This window comes from Narcine bancroftii, chromosome 2 (genome assembly GCF_036971445.1).
Source record: "Narcine bancroftii isolate sNarBan1 chromosome 2, sNarBan1.hap1, whole genome shotgun sequence".
Taxonomy (NCBI): Eukaryota; Metazoa; Chordata; class Chondrichthyes; order Torpediniformes; family Narcinidae; genus Narcine; species Narcine bancroftii.
Window position 1 is genome coordinate 69504588 of NC_091470.1, and position 26399 is coordinate 69530986.

At 41.8% G+C, this 26399-nt stretch overlaps 1 protein-coding gene across 4 annotated transcripts in view; it reads right to left on the reverse strand.

Annotated features, from left to right (window-relative positions):
• Positions 1-18338, reverse strand: part of styx (serine/threonine/tyrosine interacting protein) — a 40900-nt gene extending 22562 nt beyond the window's left edge. For all 4 annotated transcript variants that reach the window (XM_069917010.1, XM_069917009.1, XM_069917008.1 and 1 more), the window contains exons 1-5: positions 18168-18338; positions 12474-12506; positions 8314-8367; positions 2985-3082; positions 2447-2507 (exon numbers count right to left, since the gene is read on the reverse strand). In XM_069917010.1, the coding sequence (XP_069773111.1) occupies positions 2447-2507; positions 2985-3082; positions 8314-8367; positions 12474-12506; positions 18168-18224 (303 nt within the window). In that variant the 5' untranslated portion in view covers positions 18225-18338. The remainder of the gene's footprint in view (positions 1-2446; positions 2508-2984; positions 3083-8313; positions 8368-12473; positions 12507-18167) is intronic.
• Positions 18339-26399: the final 8061 nt, after the last annotated feature.

Consider the following 26399-nt stretch of genomic DNA (forward strand, 5'->3'; position numbering starts at 1 on the left):
TGAAATTAACAGATAAACCAGTCATTGATGAAACAGAGACAGATTTAGATATATATCTGGTATGTGCAGTGATGAGGGCGACGGAGGTAAAGTTTGTCAGTGGTCTGCAAAATGATTTAAAAGGGTTGGAAGTCTGTGCCAGTGCACAGCAGCTGAAAAAGGATGTGTCACTATCCAGAACAAAATTAATAGAAAAACAGTGAAGATAGTGATCTTGCTGAAAGCCCTCTCTGATAAAGAAATTAAGAAAGTGCCAGATGGATATTATTTTAATGAGGGTTTATTAATGAGAAAATGGAAGTCATGTGAGATTACTGCATCATGTACAAGTTATTGAAAGCACACTTGGAGTATTGTGTGCAGTTCTGGTCACCCAATTATCGGAATAAGATGGCAAGGATACAGAAAATATTCATAAGAATGTTACAAGGACTGGTGGGATTAATTATATGGAAAGAATGGATAGGCTGAGACTTTTCTCTTGTGAGCATAGGAAACTGAGTGTTGACTTTATGGAGGTATATAAAATTATGAGGGGAATATATAAGGCAAATAGTCAAATTTTTGGCCAGGTAGGGCAGTCTAAGACTGGAGAGTACTTAAGGTGAGAGGGAAGTGTTAAAAGGGACATGAGAGGCAACTTTTACACACAGTTAGTGGTGGGTTTATGGAACAAGCTGCCAGAGGAAGTGGTAGAGGCAGGTACAATAGCAATCTTTGAAAGACATTTAGACAAATACACACACAGAAAAAGTATAAAAGGAAATAAGCCAAATGCAGGCAAATGTGACTAGCTTGGGTAGACAACTCAGCCGACATGGACAAATCAAGCTAAAAGGCCTGTTTTTAAGCTGTAAATATATGACTCTAATAGGCAAAAATGTTTATTTTTTTAAACCTCCAAATAACATTTTCTAAAAGTATTGAAAATATTTAGCATTTTAAGTCTGGTAATATATTTCAAACACAATAAAATATGTAGTAATGACATTGCCTTGCACACAATGCCCATTCATTCAGTATTAAGTTCAACACATGTTTACTGTTAGTAAAAAGGTTAAGTAACCTTAATTCATTTTAAGTTAATTTAGAAATACAGTACAGTACAGTAACAGGCCATTTCGGCCCATGAACCCATGCTGCCCAATTAACCTACAACCCCAATATATTTCAAATGGTGGGAGGAAACCAAAGCCCCTGGGGAAAACCCATGCAGTCATGGGGAGAATGTAGTATTATGAGCCCAGAGGACCACAATACCCAGCAACAATAGATATTCACCAAGACAAATGGTTACTTAAACAAAAGTTGCTTTTAATTATTTTTAAACATGAAAACAGGATCAAACTTTATCTTATTAGTATTAATTTAACCCGTTCAGAAAAGTTCTTTAATTCACAGTCCAATCTCACTTCTCACACCTCCAAGTTCACTGGTTGCAGGCAATTCTTATACTGTGTACAGAATTTAATATTTATGAATTTACCAGCCTTTTGAGCTTGAAAAGTAAATGGTTACCGTTCAAGAAAGTTCTTGCTGGATTTCAGAGAGAGATTTATTGTTCACTGGACACAAACTGATCCATTCTAATCAGCCACGTCAGTGGCTTACCAAAGAAACTTTTCCCATCAGGGTTTTCCAGATGATAACCTTTCTTTCAGGTCACCACAGAGTTCCTTTTTGTTTGTTTCACTTGTTTCAAGTGAAACATTAGGCAGCCAGTCCTCTCCTCTTGTATGGACCACAAGGGCTTTGACCAGGCTGAACTAAGCACTCACAACTCATCTTCAAAATGGGGGTTTTCCACAAGCTTGCCCTGTTCCAGTCCTAGCTGCTGAACTGTAAAAACTGCAGAACTGAATTCTCTCTGAGAAAAGCCTGTTTTACTCTCTCTGCTTGCAAAACAATATGACCTTCTTAGAACTGCAATCTCCACTCAGACAGACTGCGGCTCCGAACCAAATCCTCCAAGTTCTTTTATCTGTTGCTTTTCAAAACAATCCATTAGTGCCCTCCCCAAAGCTTTTGCAAATGCTATCGGAGCCAGCCTGTCTAGCTTGAGCAGAGCTCCAGTATTTTAAATGAGATCTGTTTTGAAATGTTTGTATGTGACCTACACTAAAGAAAAAAACCTATCTATAAACAATATGAAACACAGTACCAACTTGTTACAGACAGCGCTGTAACGGGGTGGTGCTGACCACTATGCCAACCATGCTACCTGTAACCTTACTGAAACCAAACTTAACCAAATAAGAAAACAAGATTCAGTCACAAAGTTCTCACCTCAAAGTAACAGCAAAAGATAAATTAAAACAATAACTCTTGAATTGTCAGTTATTCCTGGATTACTCTACTGGTTCAATTTCTTGGTATAATACACCAGAGAAAATGTGTTCAGAGAAATTCTTGCCCATCAATATTTATTTGTGCAAAAATTACCTACCACTGGGAAATATCGTATTATATTTTCCACTGGATTATCAGCAATATCCAAAATTAAATACCTGTAATACAGAACAAATATTTAATGCAAAATGCGTTACCTTTTCATCTCTGTCAATCCTGAAATTCAGAAACCTTTCAATTAATGTGGTACATATATCAGCTAGGACTCTTCTCTGCCTTGTACCTGCTGCTGCAGATAAGCAGTAAACAGATGTAACCTCACAGGAATGTTTCCAAGAAAAAATGCAAAATTAAAATGAAATAATAGAAAAGCCATTACTTCTATTGTAATATTTTTGGTTCTCACTTGGAAAATTAATGATTTGTGGTTAAAAGAGAGATGGGTTACATTAAGTGAAAAAGTATTTTAAGACTTAAACCATGATCACCAATTCAAATCTGATAGAAATATTCCAGCAGATAATTACAATTGGTTCAATAACAATGAAATTCACTGCAGAAACTATGATTCGCAAATAATTACAAGCATTAAAGAATCAAATCACAAAATTGCAAACAAAATTTAAAAAAATTACCTAAACTTCTCTTGGAAATTTGCCTTGATGAAGTTTGCTTCAATATCTTGCCGTACACATATAATGTGAGTAATTCCATTTTCTTCAAGAATAGGAAGCTACCAAACAAAAAGTTCTAATTTAAACCTTCCATCTACAAACTGAATGATTTCCTAACAGCATGGTCTGGTATGTTTTAAGAATAAATTTCAAAACATAAATACAGCATGCCAATCAAAGTCTAAAGTTTATATTTCTAATCTGTCAACTGTTATTACACATTTACACACAATTTTCAGTCAACAGCTACCTTAAAGCAGTGAACCTCATCTTTCCATGGTTTCTCCTCCAAATTATGTTTGCAAAGTCAACCAAGCAAATTGGTTATCTCTTTTTTACCTATCATATCAGCTTCAATAGTTAGATTCCACTGTAGGCAGAAAAATTACTTTTTGTCAGCAGTTGGATACATTGAAAATTTTTGCTTCAGGCATTGCATTCACTAATTAATTACTAATTACCTATCTACTTGTAATGCCAGTTTTAAGGAATTATGTATCCCTTTTCTCTGTGCATTCGGCAATGCCATTCTGTTTTCCAGACCAATCCAACTCTGATTTGTCCTCCCAAAGTGCAACACCCAACATTTGTCTGCATTAAATACCATCTGCCATTTTGCAGCCCATTTTTTACTGCTAGTTCAGATCCTGTTGCAAGCTTTGAAAGACTTCCTCGTTGTCCACAACTCCTCCCAATCTTTGTGTCATCTGCAAATTTACTGATCCAATTTAACTCTGTGATTCAATCATTGATATAGATGACAAACACCAATGTACCCAGCACACAACCCAGAGGCACTCCATTAGTGACAGGCCACCAGTCAGAGAGGCAATCATTTACTACCACTCTCTGGTTACTTCCACAAAGCCAATGTCTAATCTAATTTACTACTTCATTCTGATACCAATCCACCAACCTCCCGAGCGGGACCTAATCAAAGGCCCGACTAAAATCCAGAATCAGAATTTATTGTCATGAACAGATCATGAAATTCAGTTTTGTGGCAGCATTAAAGGCACAAATATTGCTTTAAATTACATTTGAAAAATAAATAAATTAGTGCAAAAGAAGAGAAATTGAGACAGTGTTTGTGGTTCATGGTCCATTCAGAAATCTGATGGGATACAGAAAGGGTCTCCAAAGTAGTCAATATCAATCCCCAGGGGTCAATGTGAGTCTCCAGGGGGTCAATAAATGCCATGGAGTTGATAACACCATGGGGGGGGGGGGGGGGCTTACCTGCCATGAACATTCATGTGCTGCTCTCATGCTTCCCCAGCCGGTACTTCGCGTCTCACCATCACATATCCCCCCTCATCATGCATGAGCCAGCCAGCTGTGCCCAGCCTGCAAAACCCCAGATGTGGATTTAACAGGTAGGTGCTCTTTCTGTCCCTTAACTTGTCCTCCATTTGGGGGTATAGGGTCTATGGATGGAGGACAGAGTGCTCAAAAAAAAACCAGATGCCTGGTCAGCCTATCTAGCACCACACCCATCCAGTGCCAGGAATCGATGCCTGGGGATCGACATGGGAGCACGTAGACCCTAAAGGGGTTGATGGTCTAAAAGGTTTGGGGGTCCCTAGCATACGGGAAGAAGCTGTATGTTTGTCTGGATATTTGTCTTCAGGCTCCTTCTTGATGGTAGCAGTGTGAAGAGGGCACGGCCTGGGTGATGAAGAGGGCATGGCATTGAGGATAGAGGTTGCATTCTTAATACACTGCCTCTTGTAGATGTCCTTGATGGAGTGAACATTGATGCCCATGATGGCGCTGGCTGAGTTCACAACTTTGTACTCTTTTCCTGTCCTGAGTATTGGCATTTCCATACCAGACAATGATGCAACCAGTCAGAATGCTCTCCATGTGGAATGCTTCCTGTGGAAGTTTGCAAGAGTCTTTGATGATATACCAAATATCCTCAAACTCCTAACTGGTTAGCCTTCTTCGTGATTGCATCACCATGGATGCCCCACGGCAGAACTTGAGAGACGTTAACACCCAAGAATTTGAAGTTCTTAACTCTTTCCACTGCTGACCCTTCGATAGGACTGGTGCGTGTTCTCCTGATTTCCTCCTCTTGGAGTCCACAATCAGTTCCTTAGTTTTGCTAAGAGTGCAACATTGTTGTTGATGTGACACCACACAACCAGCTGATCTATCTCACTCCTGTATGTTTCCTCATTGCTGTCTGTGATTCTATTGACGACTGTGGTGTTATCGGAAAATTTGTAGATGGCATATGAATTGTGCCTAGCCACACAGTCATGGGTGTAGAGCTAGTAGAACAGTGGGCTAAACACACATCCTTGAGGAGCACCTGTGTTGACTGTCAGTGAGGAGGAGACGTTGTACCCTATTCATACAGATTTTGCTTTCCGATGAGGAAGTCAAGGATCCAGTTACAGGGGGAGGTGCGGAAACCCAGTTTTTGAAACTTGTTGACTAGTAGTGATGCCACATGTAGACAATATCCACTACCTTTTCTTTATCAACTTTCCTGGTAACGTTCTCAAAAAATTCTGTATGATTGGTTAGACGTAACCAACTATGCACAAAGCTACGTTGACTATCCTTAGTCAGTCCTTAATTATCCAAGTATCCTATATTTTTATGCATATAATGTTCATGTTATACACATGTGCACACTGTACAAGATTATTTTTGCACATTGAAACAATGCACGCACAATAGTGGGCGTGGGAATGTAATAGGAACATTGAAAGAGCACGCACAATTTATAGCAGGCCTGGGAAAGTCACAATGGCAATATATAATGAGCATGGGAATGTTATAGTGAGCGTGGGAATGTAATAGCGGCATTGTAAGAAGGCGTACAATTTATGGCAGGCATGGGAAAGTCGCACAGACAATTTATAGCAAGTATGGGAATGTAATAGAGGCAATGAAAGAATGTGCACAATTTATAGCGGGTGTGGGAATTAGGTACATACAAAAAGGCAAAATTCAAAATTTTGATCTTGGGAATACCTCTTTGGCTTGAGTGCCATGGTATTCCAGAAAACAAGATATTCTGGCTAGGGCACTGCACCTTATCAATGTTAATTGCCCAGACCCATCCTGAGGGAGGAGATTAACATATCAAGTGCCTCTGATCTGAGGCAACATTAAAATGATTCTGCCCTAAGGCTTCAGTTTAATCATCCTCATTACATCAAATCAAACCATAAATTTCTTAATTGCACACTTTAACAAGATAGGGTTTCTTTAAAAGAAAGGCTTTTTAAATCATGACAGAATTATAAATCCTACTTATCTCTGAAGCCGGTCTTCAATCTATTTATTTGATTTCTCTCCAAAGCTTGTTAATGTGTTGCAGGAGGATATCATCTATATAATGTGTGATTGACACCTCTGGGTAAAAGTTGAATGCGTGTAATTCACGGGAGATTAACTATGGAAGATAGTGGTACTATGGAATGGGAATGTGTTTCTCTGTCATAGGTAAATGTAAACTGCTCTTGTAAATCTGAATGTAGAATACTACACCCATGCGGTATAGACTTGCGCTATATTTTTGAATTTATGATTTTCTGCGCATTATATGTGTGTGCGTGTTGTAGGAGTGAAAATATGATATGACCTCTTAGAATACCTTGCAGTAATTTAACCACAATTAACATCTGGTTCACTGGCCTTTAATTTCCTGAAGTATTCTCAGAACCTTTCTTAATCAACTGAACTTAATCAGCTGTCCTTCAATCCTCCAGCCATTCACCCATCTACCCCTGTCAGGGCCACTGTAATTTCTGCAATAGTCTCCCTCAAGTTCGAAGGAATATCTTGTCAAGCTCTGGGGATTTATCCACCCTTATTTGCCTCAAAGCACCAAACATCTCCTCCTCTGAATTCTATATAGGGTTTATGACCTCACTGCTGTATTGCCCGACTTCTACAGATTCAGTGTTCATCTCACAAGCAACTATAAATTTTAAAAATCCATTGCAGATCTCCTCCATCTCTTTCGGCTCCATGCATAGACATCATAAACAAATATAGACTGACAAATACAGTATGACTCACAAGTAAAATGATACAAACTAGGACATTGACTGCAAAGTTTCCAATGAGCTCAAGCCATACACCAGCTGTTTCTAACTGTCAATGTGAAGCTCATATATTTGTGGATCTTCTGGGACATGTGAAATGATAGGGACATAATCATTGTCCAAGTGTCATGTTCTTTTGAAAGTGTATTCTACTGGTCTTGAAGTAGTACACAGTTTTTCCCTGGAGGAGGAGACCAGGAGAGATCTTGCTTTGATAGCCAACTATCATGACTATGACATTCTTTTGAGAAACTCATTTTGATTTTAAGTGTTTTTCTATCAAAAGAAATAAAAGGTGGCAGTAGTAAACTTAAATAATCATTAATCAATCATTATATTTGGTGACGTTTGCCTATCCAGACAGTGAAATATAACTTGAAAATTTAACTTGTGGGTGAGCCATTATGATATTTTATTGGCCCCAAAACACCCCCCCCCACTTTTTTTTTGTTGAATTGGATTCCAGATCTTGACAGCTCCTTTCTTCTCTCCTTTTTCCTTCATTTTTTTCTTTCTTATTTCTTCCCTTTTCTTTTATTCATTTATTTAGGGTTTTGTTGGGGGGAGGGGATAGGAGCTATATTTGTAACATGTATCAATAATTAATTCACATTTAATTACTTATCTGTGATGGTAATTTTGATACTGTTTGTTGATAAAAATCCAAATATTTTAAAGAGAAATGATTCACCATATGCAAGTTTCATGTTTCCGTGTGGAACCTTAACAATAGATTTAACTTGTTAGAAGTTTTTTTTTAAAATTAATTAATTCTGTAACTTCATCTTGATACAATTCACTGAAAACACCAAATTTCATGAGAATAAATTCTGAATTCCCAGAGCTACACTTGGAACAGTACATTTTTAAAGACATGAAAGACAAGACTGCCTTGTTTCTTACTCAACACATGAAACATTTTTTACAAATACAATGCACATATTTAAGCTTACTCTACTGGTCAATTAAAAAGCATTACATTTTGATCATTTACAAGTCAAATTATTCCACTTTGTTTTTGATTCCACAGATAGTAAAGAACTATTTTGTAAAATCCTATTATTATAAAATGACAATCATGTTCCTGACCTACTCTCTATATAGGTTCTGGCATCCGCTTTGACCGATAGGATAACGTGTCAAGTTCCCTGATAAAAAAATATATTTGTTAAGCTTTCAATGTGTTTAATGTTTTTAATTTTATTTCTAAAAGTTCATACCTTACTTTTCATAGCGGCAGAATATGGGCCCAAGTACAATCCAGGCAGAATCTCCTATAAAAGAAAGTTGTGATTGGCATAGTATAGAAATATCAAAAATATAGACATAACAGATTATTACTGGTAAGTGAAATGAAAGAAAGTCAATGGAATGCAAGCGTCAAGCTTTGAAAAATTTTATATTTAAAAAAAACTTTAGAATTAATGTTTGTTTCTTTTGTCTATTAACACTAAATGGACTTTTTAATTATAGAAATGCTTTATTTTTGCTCCTTAATTTTTCTTTCATCCGTACAATTCCAAAAGCTGCACTTTGAATAATACATTTTTAAAAAGACATAAAAAAATAAGTCCGTCTTGTTTCTCACTTGACACATGAAACCATTTTTACAAAGGCATTGTATATATTTAAGCTTACTCTACTGCTCAATTAAAAGCATTAAATGTTGATCATTTTCAAGTCAAATTATTCTACTTTGTTTTAGACTATTTTGTAAAATTCTATCATTATAAAGTAACCTCAGAAATTTTAACACAATCATGCTGCCAAAAAAAACCTACTGTATCTTTTGGCATACAAATTGACCCCTTTTTCAGCCTCATTTTAAGAGTTTTATAGTATATCTGCCGTATAATTTGAACCCTATTTTCTGGCTGTCTGAGGTACCCCATTGACCGGCGTATAAGTTGACTCCCAAAGCTTGCAATCCCTGAGATGGACCGTTGACGGGCGTATACGTCGACCCCCATAGATACACCCAGATTGATCTGCTGGTCGTTGGCTGGAGGTGATTGCTATCACGGAGGGTCCATCAACACAACACAGCACGCGATGAAAATCTGAAGTGAGCATGAAGTTGAAAGTGATGGAAATGGCCAAGAAAACCAACAACTGTGCTGCTGCGAGAACATTTGTCTTGCACGAGAAGTTAGTAAGAGCTTGGAGGAAGAAAGAAGAGACTTAAAGAAAAATACCAAAAAGATAACATTCTTTGAGAAAAGGAATCACTCGTTGGCCAGAGTTGGAAAATCACATTGCAGAATGAATACGTGAACAGAGGTAAGATGGCTACATAGTCACCCAAAATAAAATAAAAACATTTGCACTGGAGTGGGCCAAGTGGCACCCAGACCTCAGTGATGATTTTGAAGGTACCGTAGGCTGGTGCAATCGTTTCAGGAACAGGAAAAATCTGATAATATGCCAAAAAAACAAAAATTCACAGAAACTACCAAAAGATCTTGATCGTAAAGTTATAAATTTTCACCAGTTTATTATCTTTTTCTTTGGCTTGGCTTCGCGGACGAAGATTTATGGAGGGGGTAAAAAGTCCACGTCAGCTGCAGGCTCGTTTGTGGCTGACAAGTCCGATGCGGGACAGGCAGACACGATTGCAGCGGTTGCAGGGGAAAATTGGTTGGTTGGGGTTGGGTGTTGGGTTTTTCCTCCTTTGCCTTTTGTCAGTGAGGTGTTTATTATACAGAACTGGCAAATATCGGAAATATGGACAACACTCCCATGAATTTTGACATGATAGGCAAAAGAACAGTGGAATGGAAAGGTATTAAAATTGTGCAAACCAGAAGTCTTTTTCTTCTTTCTTTGGCTTGGCTTCGCGGACGAAGATTTATGGAGGGGGTAAAAAGTCCACGTCAGCTGCAGGCTCGTTTGTGGCTGACCAGTCCGATGCGGGACGGGCAGACACGATTGCAGCGGTTGCAAGGGAAAATTGGTTGGTTGGGGTTGGGTGTTGGGTTTTTCCTCCTTTGCCTTTTGTCAGTGAGGTGGGCTCTGCGGTCTTCTTCAAAGGAGGCTGCTGCCCGCCAAACTGTGAGGCGCCAAGATGCACGGTTTGAGGCGTTATCAGCCCACTGGCGGTGGTCAATGTGGCAGGCACCAAGAGATTTCTTTAGGCAGTCCTTGTACCTTTTCTTTGGTGCACCTCTGTCACGGTGGCCAGTGGAGAGCTCGCCATATAATACGATCTTGGGAAGGCGATGGTCCTCCATTCTGGAGACGTGACCCATCCAGCGCAGCTGGATCTTCAGCAGCGTGGACTCGATGCTGTCGACCTCTGCCATCTCGAGTACCTCGACGTTAGGGGTGTGAGCGCTCCAATGGATGTTGAGGATGGAACGGAGACAACGCTGGTGGAAGCGTTCTAGGAGCCGTAGGTGGTGCCGGTAGAGGACCCATGATTCGGAGCCGAACAGGAGTGTGGGTATGACAACTTCTGTACCAGAAGTACAGGCTACAAAAGGACCAGGTTTACCGTGGGGTTATTGTGCATGGCCGACAGGATAAAGTTAAGACCCACGGTAATCTTCAACACAAAATTAAGCTGAAAATGAAATTCCCTACAAGTATTTTTGTACATTTTCATGAAAAAGGATAAATGGATGAAAATGGTGTAAAACTATGGATAGATAATGTGTGTAACAGGCGGCGTAGGCAAAGAATGAAGTTTGCTGGTCTGGGATATGTTTTGTAGCCACTTAAATGAGAACACTACAACTAGATTAGCACGACATAATACTTATATGGCAGTTTGATGTCTATATTGCAACCTCTCGATGTCTGCTTGAACTAGCCATTCAAAGACCATGTGCGCGAGGAATGGAATACATGGATGTCGAGTGCAGAAAAGTCATTTACTGCACTCGACAGTGGCAGGGAAATGCATGCTGCATCACTTGATATGCTGTGTAACTTTGTGCTCAAGGTGTGGGACAAAGTTAAAGTAGAGACTGTGATAAAATGATTTAAAAAGTGCAGCATCTCTTGTGCAATTGATGGCATGGAAGATGATTTATTGTGGGATACTGATGACGAAGCTGAAACTGCCTCATCAGATACAGACTGGGACCCATATGATGACTGTTTAAACAATGAGAGAGTATGGTTGTACTTGTTGCCATCTTTTTTCAGACAATGATAGCCAGAGAGATTTTGAAGAGTTCTAAATGTGTTGTTGTTTTCAGACAATGGTAGCGATTTTGAAGGGTGATAATTGTGTTACTGTTTTCAATAAAAATCTCAATGTCAATCTGACGCAGTAGGGTTTTTTTTGGCTTTTCAGGATCAACTTATACGCCAGATCATTTTTTAAAAAAAGGGCTGAATTACATGCAGAATCCCTTTTTCAAGGATTGTTTTATACTCTGGATCAGCATTGCTTGGATTTTGAGCTGAATTTAAGATTTCAAATGTATATACGGCGAATAAGTCGACCCCCATTTTTTGAGAGATTCTTTTGGGTTTCACGACTTGAATTATACCCTGAAATATATGGTACATACTCAATGCCCAAAAAAGAACATTTCTGACAGATAATAGCCATGAAAGATTTTGGGCCACAGTGCATAACAACTTGCGTCCTCACAACATTCTTCACTCATTGCCCATTCACCAATTTTGAACAGAAATCTGACTGTTTATTTGTATCTCATCCATGGCAAAGAGCATTATCACAACCAGGACCATTCCCAAACAAGACCACTGAGTTTATACCAAGCAAGCCTATTTAGGCACCTGCTTGTATTTACACACCATATGGATAAGGCGTTACAGCACTATACTGGTCATTTTAAATTTTAATATCACATAGGCAATGAGGTTCTTTTGGGGTAGGTGTGCATATTGTATATTTCATCATGATCTTGTCATGTATTTATGCAAGAAATGTAAGTGGTGGAGGGGGGGGGGTGGAAAGGGAGAAAATAAAAATGTCTAGTAAGAACCAAAGTGAAGCATTTAAAGCTGGAAGATATTAAAAAGGGGAAAAAAAATAAAAGGGCTAAAAAAGCAGTACATTAATGTGATATAATCCAAGTCCATTTAATACATTCATAACTTCATATTAGAAATGCTTCTGCTAAGAGAGCTGAGAGTGATCAGACTGATGATGCCTGGACAGACCTTGGCTAAAATGCAGCAGAAAGGGACTGGCGGTTATTCTGATCAAACAGGATGGAGAAAACGAGAGAAGATATCTACTAAGTAAAATTTACATTTAAATAATCTTAATTTAATTATGTACAAAAATATTTGTATTTTATTATAAGATGTATAACATTAAAGTAATTCATTAAGACTATACTTTACAATAGACCCTCATAATCCATTTCCACTTACAAATTTAAAGTTTTAAGAAAAATACCTGCATTGCTCGTCTCATTGGATACATCCAATCCTAAAAATGTAAAACAAAATGTTGTAAGATAACTCAGCTGTGAATTATTGCTGAGAAATGAGCAAAAAGAGCATTTACCTATAACTGAATTGAAGCCATGATTTTACCATCCTTTCAAATTCTTCATAACTCTTCAACCACTTTTAAGATTATGAGATTCATCATTCAATTCCCACAAAGACAATATTTAAAATAATTAAAACATATTTTCTTTAACTGGTCTAATTTCACTCATTTGTCTGATGAAAAATTTTCCATAAAAAGGCAAATAGTTTCAACATTATTAACGAGAACCAAATGTTTAATTAAAAGGTGTTATTGCACTTCTATTTGTAAACAGAATCAAATTTGATTACTGTAATTATGATACCACCACTAACAATTTGCATTTTAATGTGTCAGAACTGAAATAATCTAAGTCAATTCTTTTTTTTCTCATCATTGAATGTACATGCAAACTAGAGCAATGATGAGTTTAATGTAAGAAATATGGTCAGGAAACAAAAGACACCTACTTTTAAGTTATTCAGATTCATATTTTCATTTCACTGCTAACAACGAATTTTATAATCATGGTACTTGCAATGTTTGAAACAGCATAACAAGAAAGGATGGGAAAAAAGATACAACTGATTAGATAATAGAAATTTAAAGACAACATACTATTCAGAAAAGAGCTTAAATAGAAAGGAAAGCAATGATAACAAGTTGTTAAAAAGCTTGACATTCAGCAGTCTACAATAAAAGAACATTGATGTTTATGGTTTTTTTTACAAATAAAAATAAGCACTTAATGTAGCTACAAAATGCATATCTTAACATAAAGTTCCTAATGTATCCATGGAATATGTGACAGGTCACTTCTTGATACTTATTGCAAATAGAAACTGATTGCCTTATGAAGGATCATAATAAAATCAATGTTAAATTTAAAATGGTAATTATTTAATGTCCTTAATTTTTAATTAAATTGCATAAACAATCAAACATAAAAGAAATCACATAAAGGTCCAAGTCTCCAGGCAAACTTAGCTGCCTACACGTCGTCGTAATTCCTTTAATCAGGAAGATAAATATCACAGGTGATGAAAAAAAACCCCGGTTGGTGGTACGTCATTAGGCAGGCGAACTGGCCCCGCTTGTCACGCACACGGTGGGCCAGCCGGCCAAAATGGCGCCGTCGGGGGTTTCCTCCCGACCTCGGCACCAAGCTCAGAACCCCGCACTTGGGGACCCACGTGATTCCCCAGTGACGTCAGGGCCCCTCAGCGCGGTTCTCAGCCAGGTCTGGGCTGGGAGTATAAGACCAGCCAGACAGCCTGCAATAAATCAGTTTTTGCTCACTCTGTCTGGTTGTGCGATCTTTCAGTTAGCAGTGTAGCCGTCGCTGCATTTGGTGACCCTGAGAGGTTCAAACGTCTTTGAACCCAACATGAACGACCCTTCGATCAACGTTATAGCCATCAAGCTTCCTGACTTCTGGGTTCAGGAGCCGGAGACCTGGTTCAGCCACGAAGAGGCTCAGTTTCACCTCCGCCAGATTTCATCAAATTCAACCAAGTTTTACCATGTGGTCGCCATCCTGGACCAGGCCACTGCCAAATGAGTACTGCACCTCGTTCAGCATCCACCCATGGAAGATAAGTACAGGATCATCAAGCGGGTGCTCACTGGCTCCCTCGGCCTCTCCAGGTGCCAGCGTGCCGCTCGGATGCTGTGCCTCGACGCCTTGGGGGACAGAACTCCAATCGAGTTGATGGGCGATCACACCAACTGCCCAATCTTTGAGCGCATCTTCCTCGATCATCTGCCTGAAGACATCCGGCCGTTACTGTCCCAGGAGAGCTTCGTCGACCCTAGGAAGATCGCTCAAAAGGCTTGAACGATTCCCAGAGGGTTCAGCAGTCCAGCAGGTTACGAGTCACAGGTATGACCACCCCAAGTCTTCCTCTGGCACTGCGGTGGAACACCCGGACCCTGCACGGGCCTCAAAGAGCATAGCCAGAAGCAAGTCATCCACTTCAGGCCTCTGCTTCTTTCACCAGCGCTGGGGAGTCAAGGCTCGGAAGTGTCGTCAGCCCTGCTCATTCCAGGGCAATGAGCAGGCCGGTTGTTGCTAATGGTTGCTGCGGCTAGCCAAGAACACAGCCTTCTCTACCTGCAGGATTCAGTCAGCGGCCGACGCTTCCTCGTTGACACCGGGGCTCGGATCAGCGTCATCCCGACCACAGCCATCGAGTCCCGGAACTGGCCTCGAGGACTTCCCCTCCGTGCAGCCAATTCGACGGAGATCCGAATGTATGGAGACAAGACTAACAACTTCCAGATCGGCCAGCGGAAATTTTCGTGGAGGTTCACCATTTCATCCCTTCCAACTGCCATCCTGGGTGTTGATTTCCACCTCGTCCACGGACTCCTGGTCGACATTCGAGGTAGGCGACTGCTAGATGCCCATACCTTTCAATCCGTTCGCCTCAACGCCTCCTGCACAGAGCAGCCACAGATGGTCATGGTCAGCACGCTCAAGGACGAGTTTCAGCATATCCTGGACAAGTTCCCGTCCCTCCTCAAGCCGGAGTTCTCCGCCGCCTCACCACGCCACAGGGTGTTTCATTACATCCCCACCCAAGGCTCGCCAGTCCATCCCAAGGCACGCCGGCTCCCGCCGGATAAGCTCCAGATAGTGAAGGAAGAGTTCTCGCATCTGCAGGAGCTGGGGATCATTCGACGCTCCGATAGTCCTTGGGCCTCACCACTCCACCTGGTCCCGAAAGTCTCCGGCGGTTGGCGCCCCTGCGGATATTATCGACGGCTTAATGACGCGACAGTACCTGACATCCAGGACTTTCCGGCCAGCCTGCATGGCGCGAGGGTATTCTCCAAGGTCGACCTGGTGCACGGGTATCACCAAATCCCAGTGCACACCGAGGACATACCCAAAATGGCCATCATCCCCACCTTTGGCTTGTTCGAGTTCCTACGCATGCCGTTCGTGCTGAAGAACGCCGCCCAGACCTTCCAGTGGGCAGGGATTTGAATTTCGTATTGAAGGCATCCTTGTCACCAGCAGAGACCAGGCACAACACAAGTCTAACAATCAATCCGGCCAAGTGACAGTTTGGGAAAGAGTACATGCAGTTCCTGGGCCATACCATCACTGCCGAAGGAGCCACACCTGCCGCTACGAAGGTTGCTGCAATCAGGGAGTTCCCACGCCCGGACAACCTCAAGGGGCTACAGGAGTTCATGGGTATGGTCAATTTCTATAACCAATTCATTCCAGGCGCTACGCGCATCATGCAGCCAATCTTCGCCCTCATCGCGGCCAAAGACAAGACACTCGCCTGGACTCCAGAGGCCAGCAGGGCATTTGAAGCCATAAAAGATGCCCCTGCTCGTCCACCCACGTACCGACCTGGATATGGCACTTTCCGTCGTTGCCTCTGCCACAGCCGTCGGCGCCGTCCTGGAGCAGCAGGTGAAGAGACAGTGGAAACCACTGGCATTCTTTAGCTGACTTCTTCACCCACCAGAGCGCAAGTATAGAGCTTTTGATTGTGAGATGCTGGGCATGTACCTGGCGGTGCATCATTTCCACTATTTCTTGGAGGGGAGGCCTTTCACCATTTTTGCCGACCACAAACCCCTCATTCAGGCGCTCGCTATGGCAACAGCATCACCTCTCCTTCGTGTCGGAGTTCACCACCGACATTCGACAATATGGTCACCGACGCACTCTCACAACCGGCCATTTGCACGCTGACACCCGGCCTCGACTTCGACCAGCTCACCCGGGACCAGAAGTCGGACGAGGGGACACAGGCCTTCAGAACTGCCATCACGAGCCTGCAGTTCCAGGACCTCCCGACTCCTCATGGTGAGGGCACTGTCCTGTGCGATGTCTCCATGGGCACTCCGCGACCAGTGGATCCCCAGCAGTGGTGCAGGCAAGTTTTTCACCATATCCATGACCTTTCCCACCCTTCCATCAGGTCCACGGTCCGTATGGTGGCAGAATGTTTCATCTGGCACGGGCTTCAGAAGCAGATTGCAGACTGGGCCAGAACCTGCACCCATTGCCAAATTTCCAAGGTACACAGGCACACCAGAGCACCCGTACAAGATTTCGAACTCGTCTGGAAATGGTTCAGCCACATACATGCGGACATCATCAGATCCTTACCCGTTTCCCGAGGTAACTGCGACCTTTTCACAGTGGTAGACCGCATCACTCGTTGGCCCGAGGCGATCCCGATGTCTCCACGGACTCCTGCTCCCAAGAGCTTTTGAACGGTTGGGTTGCCCAGTTCGGTGTCCTGAACCACCTCACCAGTGATCAGGGCGTCCAGTTCACCTCTGTGCTCTGGGCACAGCTCGCCAACAAGCTGGGGATCAAGCTACATCACACCACGGCCTATCACCCACAGGCCAAGTCGAGCGATTGCACTGCCACCTTAAGTTGGCATTTATGGCCCGCCTCACCGGCCCTGACTGGGTGGACGAGCTGCCTTGGTCCGCTCAACACCCAAAGAAGACCTACAGGCGTTATCAGCCGAGCTGGTCTACGGCGCAGCACTAGCCCTACCCGGTGAGTTCGTCAATGCACCTCACAACCCCCAGCAGTCTCCGCACGATCTGCTTCCCCACCTCCGGGCCAGTCGGACTCCTTCACATCCCTACTGCCGTCCAGACACAGCACACGGGTCACTTACATCCCCAGCGAGCTGTACTCCGCAGAGTACTTTTTTATCAGGCAGGGCCCGTCCACAGCACCTCTACAAAGACCACACGAAGGGCCGTACAAACTCGTCCAATGTTCAGGATCCGCTTTCACACTGGACATCAGTGGTAAGAGGGAACTGTTTACGGTGGACAGGTTAAAGCCAGCCCACCTCGACCGCACCGAACCAGTAGTTGGGGCTCAACCCAAGAAGTGAGGCCGCCCGGCAAAAAAGGACATTGGCAGCAGTTCTGGGGGGGGGGGTTGCTGTGTGGAGGTACGCCATTAGGCAGGCGAATCGTCCCGCTTGTCACGCACGCGCGCCTCGGCACCGGGCTCAGAAGCCCGCGCTGGGGGACCCACGTGACGCCCTGGTGACGCTGGGGGGGGCCCCCCCAGCGCTGTTCTCAGTCAGGTCCGGGCTGGGAGTATAAGACCAGCCAGGCAGTCTGCAATAAATCAGTTTTTGGCCACTGAACTCAACCCGTCTGATCCTTCATCCCAAACTATTCTCCAGTGGTCTCAATCGAGCTCAGGAATACTTGGCAAAACAAAAATGTTTACGATCGTCCTCTCTAATCGGCTGAATTAGTCACCAAATTTTGAATTAAATGGAAATAGCGCGTGTTTCTCATGGGACATGGTCTTGTGCGCTTTGAATGGCGAAGTGGCCGTGAAACAAGACCGAGGAGCCCCCGAAGGAAAAGGGCGCCACAAACTGTCCGGCATCAGGAGTTTCCGAGGCGCAGCCTCCTTTCCACACGGACACCGAGCAGCAAAGTGCGGGCGGAAACACCTTCCGCCTGAGTGACAGGGATGAGGGGCCTCTCCCCTCGCCTGGACGGCACCGCACGGCCCGCACCCACGCACCGGCCCCGCGGGATCGCAGCCGGCTTTGTTCCTAACTGGAGGCCGAAGGCGCCGCCCGTCCGGTTACCTACCCCCGCGTCATCCCTCGACGAGGGCAAGGCCGGAAACTCCAGGTGTACCCCATCCATCTCTCGGCCTGTCCAGGACTGTAAACGTCGCTGATCCCGGCCACAGAATCCTCGCGGCTCCGTTACGTGGAGTGAACCACACGAGCCGCCATGCTGCTGGGGAGCAACATCAATACTACGTCATCACGCTGCAGGAACTCAGCGTCGCCCCCCCCCCCCCACCACAAACCCATCTGTCAATCTTCCTGTCGGCCCTCACCTGCCACCGCGCGCACGGTCCTGGCAATCGGCCCGCAAGGTCCCTGCACAGAACCACAGTCAACGCCCTCACTCGCGAACTCCCAAACCCACGCCGTCCAGGGGCCACATTTATCATCAGACACTCACTGCCCCAATAAAACTAGGTAGGCAAAAAAAAACTACAGATGCTGGAAAACTGGGGCAACGCACAAAATGCTGTAGGAACTCAGCTTATCGGGCAAGATCTTACGGAACTTTTCATGCTCTATGGTAATACCTGATGAAAGGTTATGGCCTTAAACATTAAAAATACCTTTATCAAATCCCCTCTCAGCCGTCTACGTTCTGATGAATAAAGTCCCAGTCTCCTTAATCTTTCTCCATACTCTAGATGCTGTAAGCCAGGCATCACCATTGTAAATCTTCTCTGCACCCACTTCACCTTATCTATAATCCTTCGATAATTTGGAGACCAGCACTGAACACAGTACTCCAAAACTTGGTCTCACCAATGCCTTAAACAGCCGCAGCATCACTTCCCAGCTCCTATACTTTATACAATGATTTATGAAGGCCAGCATACCATATGCCTTCTGAACCACCCTGTCTACATGGGAATCCACCTCTGTACCATAACTCCAAGGTCCCTCTGTTCCTCTGCGTACCTTTATGCCCTCCCCTTAATTGCATATGTCCTATTTTGGTTATTTTGTGAGCGTTTACTACAGCCTGGTCAAAGCCCTTGTGATCCACACAAAGGGAGTGGACTGGCTGCCTAATGTTTCTCTTGAAATAAGAGAAACAAAAAGGAACTCTGTGGTGACCTGAAAGAAAGAGGTTATCATCTGGAAAACCCCGAGGGGGCAAGTTTCTTCGGCAAGACACTGATGTGGCTGATTAGAAGGGATCAGTTTGTGTCCAGTGAAGTACAAATCTCTCTCTGAAAACTGACAAGAACCTTCCTGAACGGTAACCATTTAGTTTTCAAACACCAAAGCTTGGTGAAATTCATAAATATTAAATTTTACGCACAGTATAAGAATTGCCTGTAACCAGTGAACATGGAGGAATGAGAAGTGAGATTGGACTACAAATCAAATAACTTTTCTGAACTTACACACACATTACATACACGTGCGCTTAGAATTAGAAGGGGGTTGTTAGGTTAAGTAAGTTAATAGTGATAAGTTAAAGTTTGATCCTGTTTTCATGTTTAAAGATAATTAAAAGCAACTTTTGTTTACGTAACCATTTGTCTTGGTGAATATCTATTGCTGCTGGGTTTTGGGGTCTTCTGGGCTCGTAACAACAGAGCTACCCCTCCAACATCAGACTCCTAAACAACAGACTCAATCAGAGTCTCATTTAAGGACTCTTATTTTGCATATTATTCATTACTCAATGTATTTTTTTCTCTATTTGTAGTCAGTTGTTTACATTCTATCTTTCTTTACATTTTTCTATTTTGTACACATTTTTTTTCTTGAGTACAATTTGCACTACTGCTAAATAGAAATTCTACCTGGCCAGCAGGAAAAAGAATCTCAGGGTTGTATGTGATTCATCTGCGTACCCTGACAATAAATTTGAACTTTGAAGTTTGAAACTTCAGGCAACCATTGCATTTGTTCTGCATATAGAGAATGAACTGATAGAGGAAGTGGTAGAGGCAAGTAAATTGATGAGATTTAAAATCATTTGGACAGGTACTTGGCTAGAATATGGAGAGAGGGAAAGGGATCAACCACAGGCAACTGTGATTAGCTTAGATGGGCAACTCGATTGGCTGAGAGGCTGTTATCTGCTGTAAAATTCTGAATCTATAAATTAAAATATACAAGTGCATGGCATTAAGGAGACAATGCCAGCATGAATTCAAAATTAATCATGAGACAGAAAGCAGATGGTAGTGATTAAAAAAAATTGTTTCAGACTGCAGTTAGGTATATTCTTATGTTCCCCTGAGATTTAAAGTATATTGATTACTGGGACATGTATATAGGATATAATCCTAAAGTTCGGAGGAAATACAGTTAGCAATGAGACAAATGTTTGGAGACTTCAAAGAGCCACAGACAGGTGTAATGGATGGAGGCCAGGAAGATAAAATATAATACACAAAGTGAAGTGTTAGATTTAAGAATGAAGAAGGGTAGCAAAACAAAAGATACAAAGTTATAGTGCAATACAATTTTATATAAGTTGTAAGAGAGGAGAGAGCCAGAGGGGATAGGTATACAATTTTTTTGCAAGCTATATTGAGAAACCTATGAAAAAAATTGTTGGGAACCTTGGCTTTATTCAAATTTCAAATTTATTGTCAGAGTACAATAAATTTGTATATAATAAAATTGTTAATGCACATAAACCCTGAGATTCTTTTTCCTGTGGGTGAGGCAGAATTACCACATTTTGGTAAGGCAACAAAAATTGTACCTAATATACATGTAAACAAATAGAAAAATATAAACAAACTGACTGTACAATACAAAGAAAAAAATTAATAAAACTCAAAAGTAAGAGTCTTTAAATAAGTCCCTGATTGAATCTGTTGTTGAGGAGTCTGATGATGGAGGAGTAGCAGCTGTTCCTGAACTTGATGGTGCAGAACCTGTGGCACATATACCTCTTTCCTGATGGTAGTAGCAAGAGCAGAGCGTGTGCTAGTTGATGTGGATCCTTGATGATTGTTGCTGCACTCCGAAGGCAGCATTCTCCTTTGATGTTCTTGATGGTGGGGAGGATTTTGCTTGAAATGTCCTGGACTGCGTCCACTACCTTTACGCTCAGGGGCATTGGTGACCCCATGCCAGACTGAGAAGTAGCCACTCAGCACACTTTCTACCACACATCTATAGAAATTTGCCAGAAATCTGTAGAAATTTGTATTTATTAAGGAATAGAGTGTAATTATGCTGTCAAAAATTAGTTAGACCTCTGCTGGAAAATTATATTCAATCCTAGGTATCACATTTTAGGAAAGAAGTCTAAGTGATATTATGTAAGAGATCTTCAAGAACCTAAGCATGGACACAAGAGCTCAGCTCTGAGGGGTGACTGGAAAAGCTGAACTTCTTACTACAGAGGAAGTTGCAAGATAAACGGATGGATATTTAAACCTGAGGTGCATAGAATTTCTTCTCACAGAGGGTGATGAATCTCTGGTATACTCTACTCTGCAGTGTTGAGGAGTCTTGATTACTAACGGTATTTAAAGAGGAGGTAAATACATTTCTAAAAGATATGGGATCTAAGAGCTGTAGGAAACAATGGGGAGGGTTAAGACCTGGAATAGAGTAGATCAGCCATGATCAAATTGGATAGGGAGGTAGATATGAGGGTCCCTCTGCTCCCATTTCCTTAAGTTTTTGTGTGTTCATGAAGGTAATAGACATGGGTGTTCAAAATCATGAATGGTTTTGATGAAGTAAATAAAGTAACTATTTCTGATGACAGAAGAGTTAATTGCCAGAGATATGGATTTAAAAATCATACTTTTTTTCATTTAGTGTGTTATTGAAAAGTTAGCATCTATTGCTTTTTCCTCAATGCCCACCCAAAGCTGGCTGTCAACTATCTTCATGAAACTTTGTGGTTCTTCTGGGCAAAGTGGAACCACAATGTTGTGGGTAGTAGTTTAGGATTTAGACCTGGCAATAACAAACGTCGATAACTTCCAAGTCACCATGGACTATCTGGGAAATGCTAATGGATCTGCCGCATTACAATTGTATGGCGATAATGATGAGAAGGAATATTTAGGTCACAGTATGAGGTGCCATTCAAGTGACCCTCTTTGTTCTGGATGGTGTCAAGTTTCAGAGGAGCACTCACCAAATAAGGAAATGAGCTGCTTACTGTTCAAGATATTTGTCACATTATAACTGGTGTGGTGAGACGGATTCCTTTGTGGGCAGTCTTGAAAGTCAATGGCAAAAGTAAAACAGCATCAGCACAGTTACAGAGCACAGTGCTCCAATAAAAAGATGAATTTGTACATTGCAAAGGCAGCTTGAAAACTCTGGTGGGGTTTATTCATGAGCCTGATAGATGGAGGGACAAAACTGTCTTTAACTCTGTTGGTATGATCTTAAACACCCTTGAACCTTCTCCCCGATAGGAGGAGGCAGAAGAAAGAATGGCTGGGATGGGTCAGGTCCTTCATATATTGACTGCCTTTTTGAGGCACCATGGAGGGAGGTTTGTCTGAGCACCAGCTTCTTCTAATCTCGGGTGCAGCAGCTCCTGTACCATTTGGCCATGGTGATCTCTATGATGCTTGACTAAATTCTCAACCAGCCTTCCTATCACTATATCTACAGCCAATTAGTGTGGGACCTCACTCAGCAGTAGTAAAATCTACCGATGACCATTTGAATCAAATCTCAATCCCAGACACGATTTGGGGAAAGGTCAAGTGAGTAACTTACTTTGCCTTAGGTAGCAGGAGGGTAACTTTTCATGGGTCAGTACTTTATGACCTTTCTGCTGACCCAGTGAGTAGCTTAGACAGATCAATGTGATTGAGATGTTCTACTGGTAGGATTGCAGGCTGCTCATGAACTGTGATGACATTCATGTATTTCATATTTTTTTGACACATCAAAAATGCAGTGAGAGAGGTTGTTGTTTTACAGCAGACCAGTAGCTATTCCATACATAGTACAAGACAGTTCAGAGAGAGAGAGAGAGAGAGAGAGCATGCATGTGCAAGTGCACAGTTGGTACAGAGTAATGGCAAAATAATTTTGTCTTTATGGGGGTTCATTCAGGAGTTTGGTAATGGCAAGAAAGAAACTTCTTGAATCTGGTGGTGTGTAATCTCTCCATCTTCCTGATGGGTGGAGGACGAAGTGTGTCCAGGGTGGGATTGTTTAAATATGTTGACTACTTTTCCTTGGCAGTAGGAGTTATAGATAGAGTGGGGATGGACTGAGCCAGGTTCATAAATATGTGCATTTTCTAGTAGTCCTGGGTGGAGCAATGCCGATACCATGCAGTAATGCACCATGATTGGACACTTTCAATGGCATACCTATGGAAATTGTTAAGGAATGAGGTGATACCAAATTTCCTCAGGCTTCTGAGGAAGTAGAGCTGATTGTTCTCTTGGTCATTGCATTGAAGTGGATGGCCAGTTCAAGTCACTGAGATGTTTACCCCACGGAACTTAAAGCTGTTGACTATTCCACCTCAGCACTATTGATGTGGAACAGGAAGTGAGCTCTGCCCCTCCTCTGGAAGTCTACCATCAGCTCCTTGGTCTTGCTAACATTGAGGGAGAGGTTATTGTCCTGACATCAAGCCACAAGTGGCAGAAAAGTGAGCAAGGAATTTCAGATAGGTTGTGATCCTACTGAATAGCTGTAGCATCATAATGGGCTGAATAGCCTGCTCCTGTTTGAGCTAAAGATCTTCTCATCTGATCCTAACATTAACACTTTATTCTTGTCTACTTAAAAATGTTAAAGACTGCTTCCACTGCCCTATGAGGAAGGTTTCCAGATTCAGTACTTTCTGAAAGAAACATCTCCTCACCTCTGCCATAAGTAGGCAGCCCCTTAATTAGTAAACATCTGACTCCCTACTTCTAGATTGTCCCAGAAAAGGAAACCTACTCTTCACATTACCCTATTAAAATTGTTCAGGATCTGATATGGCATTGTGCCTGCTCTGCCATTTAATTAGATCATGGCTGATTGGGATATAGACTCAGCTCCATTTTGTAACTCTTAATTCTCCTATTCTTCAAAAATCTATTTACCCATGTCTTAAATACAGTTGACGAAACTGGTTCACCTGCTTCCTTAGGAAAAGAATTCCCTTTTCACTACTTTCTGGTTGAAACAGTTCCTCCTTAAATCTCAGACTTAAATCTACTCCTCTGAAATGTGAAGCTACTCTCCTTGTTCTCATTTTACCTGCCAACTTCCCTGTTTCTACATTATTCCTTTCATTGCTTTAACTATCTTCAATAAGATCCCCCCTGAGGAGTCACGTGACGGAGTAGTGGCCGGTAAGGGAACTCCAGCCCTCTCCAGAAAAGTAAAAAAAAGGTAGAGAAAAAACAAAGTCACTAACACAGAAACCATAACAAATTGAAAGTGAAAGTGTGGAGAAAATGGCAGCAAAGAAAGAAAAACCAAAAACAACGGGAAGAAAAGAAGAAGGAAGGTCGTCGGAGGAGGAAGGTGAAGGCCTTACCGGTACGAGGAGGCCTGCCGTGGAGAGAGAAGCCCGCTCCCTGAGGTCAATGGAAACCCCAAACTCAGGACTGCAAAGATGGCTCATGGAGCCAAACAAAAGTGCGCAACTGCACATGCGTGAATGCTCGCGCATACGCGATGCACAAGACAAAAACAACACCGTCGGGAGGGGGGACCAGCTGAGGAGTAAATCTCCACAGCTTGAACAGACAAGTACAACACAACAGCAAGACTCTCAGCAGGAAAATATAGAAAATAATGAGAACAAGAAGGAACAGAATAAAAATAGGAAATCAAAGAAACAACAGATGACCAACCCAGAGGAAGAAGACCAACACCAAGACACTTTTAATAAAAATAAGAAGAACAAGAATACCCAACAAAATAAAATAAACAACCCAACAAGAAAATCAGAAGAGACAGAGGTAAAGGGCACGGATCCTGGAGTGGAACCAGAAGAAGAGGAGGGAGAACATCAAACTACACAGAGAAATGGAAGATGAAGGGAAGGGGAAGTACATGGATATATATTTTTTTAAAGAGTATATGGAAACAGTAAAAAAATGGCAGATGCAAGAATTCAGTGAAATAAAACGAAGAATAAAAAATACAGAATAAAAAATGAATAGATTAGAGATGATCATGACAGAAATAGGAAAAAGAGTAGACAAGGTGGAAGAACGAGAAACAGCCATAGAAATGGAGGTAGATGACTTAAAAAAGAAATTAGAAGAATCTGATAAAAAAGTTAAAGAAACACAGGAGTTGTTAGCTCAGAAGATAGATATAATGGAAAATTATAATAGAAGAAACAATATAAAGATAGTGGGCCTTAAGGAAGTTGAAGAAGGCAAAAATATGAAAGAATTTATAAAAGAATGGATCCCAAGACCAGAATTACAGGAAGAAATGGAAATAGAAAGGGCACACAGAACATTAGCCCCTAAACCACAACCACAACAAAAACCAAGATCTATTCTAGTAAAATTCCTAAGATATACAACAAGAGAAAATATATTGGAGAAGGCAATGAATAAAATAAAAGAAGACAAAAAAAACCACTGGAATACAAGGGTCAAAAAATGTTTTTCTATCCAGATATAAGTTTTGAACTCCTGAAGAAGAGGAAGGAGTTTAATGCAGCAAAAACGACCCTATGGAAAAAAGGTTATAAATTTATGTTAAAATACCCAGCGGTACTTAAAATAGTTATCCCGAGGCAGCAAAGCAAACTATTGTCGGATCAGAAAAAGCACGAAAATTTGCAGAACAACTACAAAACAGACAGAGAGATGAAGAGATGTAACAAGAACAAAAATGACAACAAACTATATATAAAAAAATAGAGTATAAGTAAGAACTAAGAAGGGGAAGAAAGGAAGTAAGGAGGGAATTAAGAGAGTGACCTTTGTTATATATGAAGATTAAAATCTTTTCTGGGGGGGCTGGGTGGGGAAGAATAACAGTCAATGCAAAATCAGTTGACGCGAGCGGATTCGCAAATCCAAATGGAGAGGGGAGATGTGGTTGCCCGACAAGGGACAAAGGGCAACTCAGAAAGGGGAGGGACCATTGGGGTTAAAGGAATTTTAGATATGAGGATAGTGGAAATATTTTATGTTTTAGAAATGTTGTCTTATAATGTGTTCAAAAAAAGAAAGCAGAAATGGATAAGAAGGGAAGGTGGTGATGAGGAAACGGAAAGGAAAGATAAACAAAGTATGATATGACTATATTGAAATATATGACTTTAAATATTAATGGAATACATAACCAAATCAAAAGGAAG